Source organism: Alosa pseudoharengus, unplaced genomic scaffold (assembly GCF_046254945.1).
Source record: "Alosa pseudoharengus isolate Yale_2024_CS ecotype anadromous, Long Island Sound unplaced genomic scaffold, YU_APseudo_1.1 YU_APseudo_1.1_scf_19, whole genome shotgun sequence".
Classification (NCBI taxonomy): domain Eukaryota; kingdom Metazoa; phylum Chordata; class Actinopteri; order Clupeiformes; family Clupeidae; genus Alosa; species Alosa pseudoharengus.
The window spans coordinates 9154872-9157371 of NW_027468657.1; the positions used below are offsets into that span (position 1 = coordinate 9154872).

General features: G+C 42.4%; 1 protein-coding gene across 1 annotated transcript in view; it reads right to left on the bottom strand.

Moving 5' to 3' along the window:
* enox2 (ecto-NOX disulfide-thiol exchanger 2) overlaps positions 1-2500 on the bottom strand; it is a 243873-nt gene that overhangs the window by 6318 nt on the left and 235055 nt on the right. The window contains exon 17 of the mRNA XM_076291632.1: positions 2015-2120. Coding sequence (XP_076147747.1) covers positions 2015-2120 — 106 coding nt within the window. The remainder of the gene's footprint in view (positions 1-2014; positions 2121-2500) is intronic.

Consider the following 2500-nt stretch of genomic DNA (forward strand, 5'->3'; position numbering starts at 1 on the left):
TTTTCTGCTGATCACACTGGGGTACCTAGCACCTCACACACAAGAGAGCTTTAACAACACCAGCTTCCTCCACACACACACACACAAAGCTTTCATCTACTTTGGGCTGCGGTGTTGGCAACTGGCCAGAATCCAGTCATTAAAAAACATCAGAGGTGATGAAGAAGCTAATTTGGCAACACAATTAACACTTGCGAGACAGCCCAGAGAGCTGCAGAACGAAGGGGCTAACGAGAGGAGGCGATATATACGCATCCTACACACACGTGCTCTCTGTTCCGCTCACGTACACTCTCTGGGTTCTCTCTGTCACAACAGACACACGTCAGAACAACAGATGTGCTCACACACACGCACACACACACACACACACACACACACACACACACAAGTGTTAATTTCGTCAGACGAGACGAGAGGAAATTGTCAACAACCTTTTTTTTCATGACTAAGACGAGACGATGACGAGACGGCAGTAATGTCCTGAAACACTGAGTAAGACTATCTTAAGATGCATTATTGTTGACGAAAAAAGACGAGACTAAAATGTTTTGCATGAAATAAAAACTAAGATAAAATCTCTCTTCATTTTCGTCTACAAAATGAGAAGACAGAATATCTAGCTGTTATGTTTTCAAAATATTCCGAATGAGTTCATACGCAACAGCTTTCCTGTAGGCTAGTCTACTTGCTGTTGCTGCAACCCTGTGGCTGCAACACGAAACTACATGGAACAAGAACATTGGAGATTTCTGCCAGAGTTAGCAAGCTAACTACCTAAGCTTTATGCCACAATGCTACATACCCAGAAGTTGAAGCTTCTCTCATACAAATTAACATCCCCCAGAATGTCCATACGAAAATGTTCATCATGTAATGTCAACTATTTAACTAGTTAGACTGATAATGCAAAGTTTGCTAGCCAGTAAGCTAATATGGAAAGTTCGCTAGCAAGTTAGCTATGGCTAAGATGGAGAGTCTGTTTGGGGAATGTGTTGTGTTTCTAGCGAGGCGGAGTAAAACATTAATACTTTGGCCTATGACAGTGTTTCTCAGACTTTTTCAGTTTCAGGACCACTTAACTAACCCTAGCTAAAAAGAAAAAAGATTAGACCTACTTCAACAGTAGCCTATAATTAGTCTACACAATAGGCCTACTCACTGAACCACCTTGCTTATTGTCTTTGCACTTTGCTTATTGTGTGGATTCATACTGTATGATTTAAACTGACATATCTTACATAGACAGTGTTGCAGAACTGTTTTTACATACAAGTTGGTTCAATATTGCAAACAACTCATCTATGTTATATTTTACCACGTCTGCTCGCGGACTACTTGGGATAGCTTGCGGACCACCAGTGATACCCGGACCACACTTTGAGAAACACTGGTCTACGAATATGACAGTGGTCCAGTCAAATCTTTTACTGTCTATGGTCAAATCCCAGCCGAGCTATAACTGTAGCTCGACTTACCTGTGCATGTAAACATACTGACTGACAAAAAATCAGAATGAGTAATTATAACAGACGAGTAGCCCTGTGGACATACAATATTGTTGGAAAATTGAGATGTGTGAAACACTATTTGACTCAAATGGTTATCAGAAATAATTTGTTATAAAAAAAAGACTAAAACTGACTAAGACTAAGATACCTTTAGTTTTCTTTTGACTAAAACTAGACTAAAATGACGAGACTTTTAGTTAAACTTGACTAACAAAAATGATATTTGAATGACTAAATATGACAAAGACTAAAAAGGACATTTCGTCACAAGACTAAGACTAAGACTAAATTAAAAATAGGTGACAAAATTAACACTAACACAACACAATCTCTAACAAGCACACCCACAAGCTATAACAAGCACACACTCAGACACACACAGACACACACATATACACTTTCTTCTATAGATAATTACATAAAGTGAGAAAATTCAAACATGACACACCAACCCCCATTCCACCCCCCCCCCACCCACCCCCAGTCTCTCCACGGCCACCTACCCACGAGCAGAGCCTCCCTCTCGGATCGCACAGGGCTGGGCGGGCCCTTCTCTGGCACGCTCTCCTTCTCCTGACTGCAGGACACCACTGCTGACGCCGCGGCCTCCTGCAGACACAAGGGCAAAGGAGAGAGGAGGCGAGGGAGAGAGGTGAACAGAGAAAGATGAAAAGAGATAGAGAGAGAGAGAGAAAGAGAGAGAGAGAGAGAGAGAGAGAGAGAGAGAGAGAGAGAGAGAAAGGTGAGGGTGAATACCACTTTGACAGGTTTCTTTCAAAAACTTCAACAGTATGCAACTTGGTCTTCTTCCACAAGCGCACAAAGCTCCTCTGAAGCTTAACTATCCTCCCCAGGAGCAGATCCCTGCTCAATATTAGCTCAGGCTTGAACCTGGGTTGGCGTTTCTTCCCGGCTTAGTGGGATGCTTACAAAGATGTGTGTGAACCCTATGTCTGTTTGGTGGGAGAACGCTGCAAGGTGCATACGCT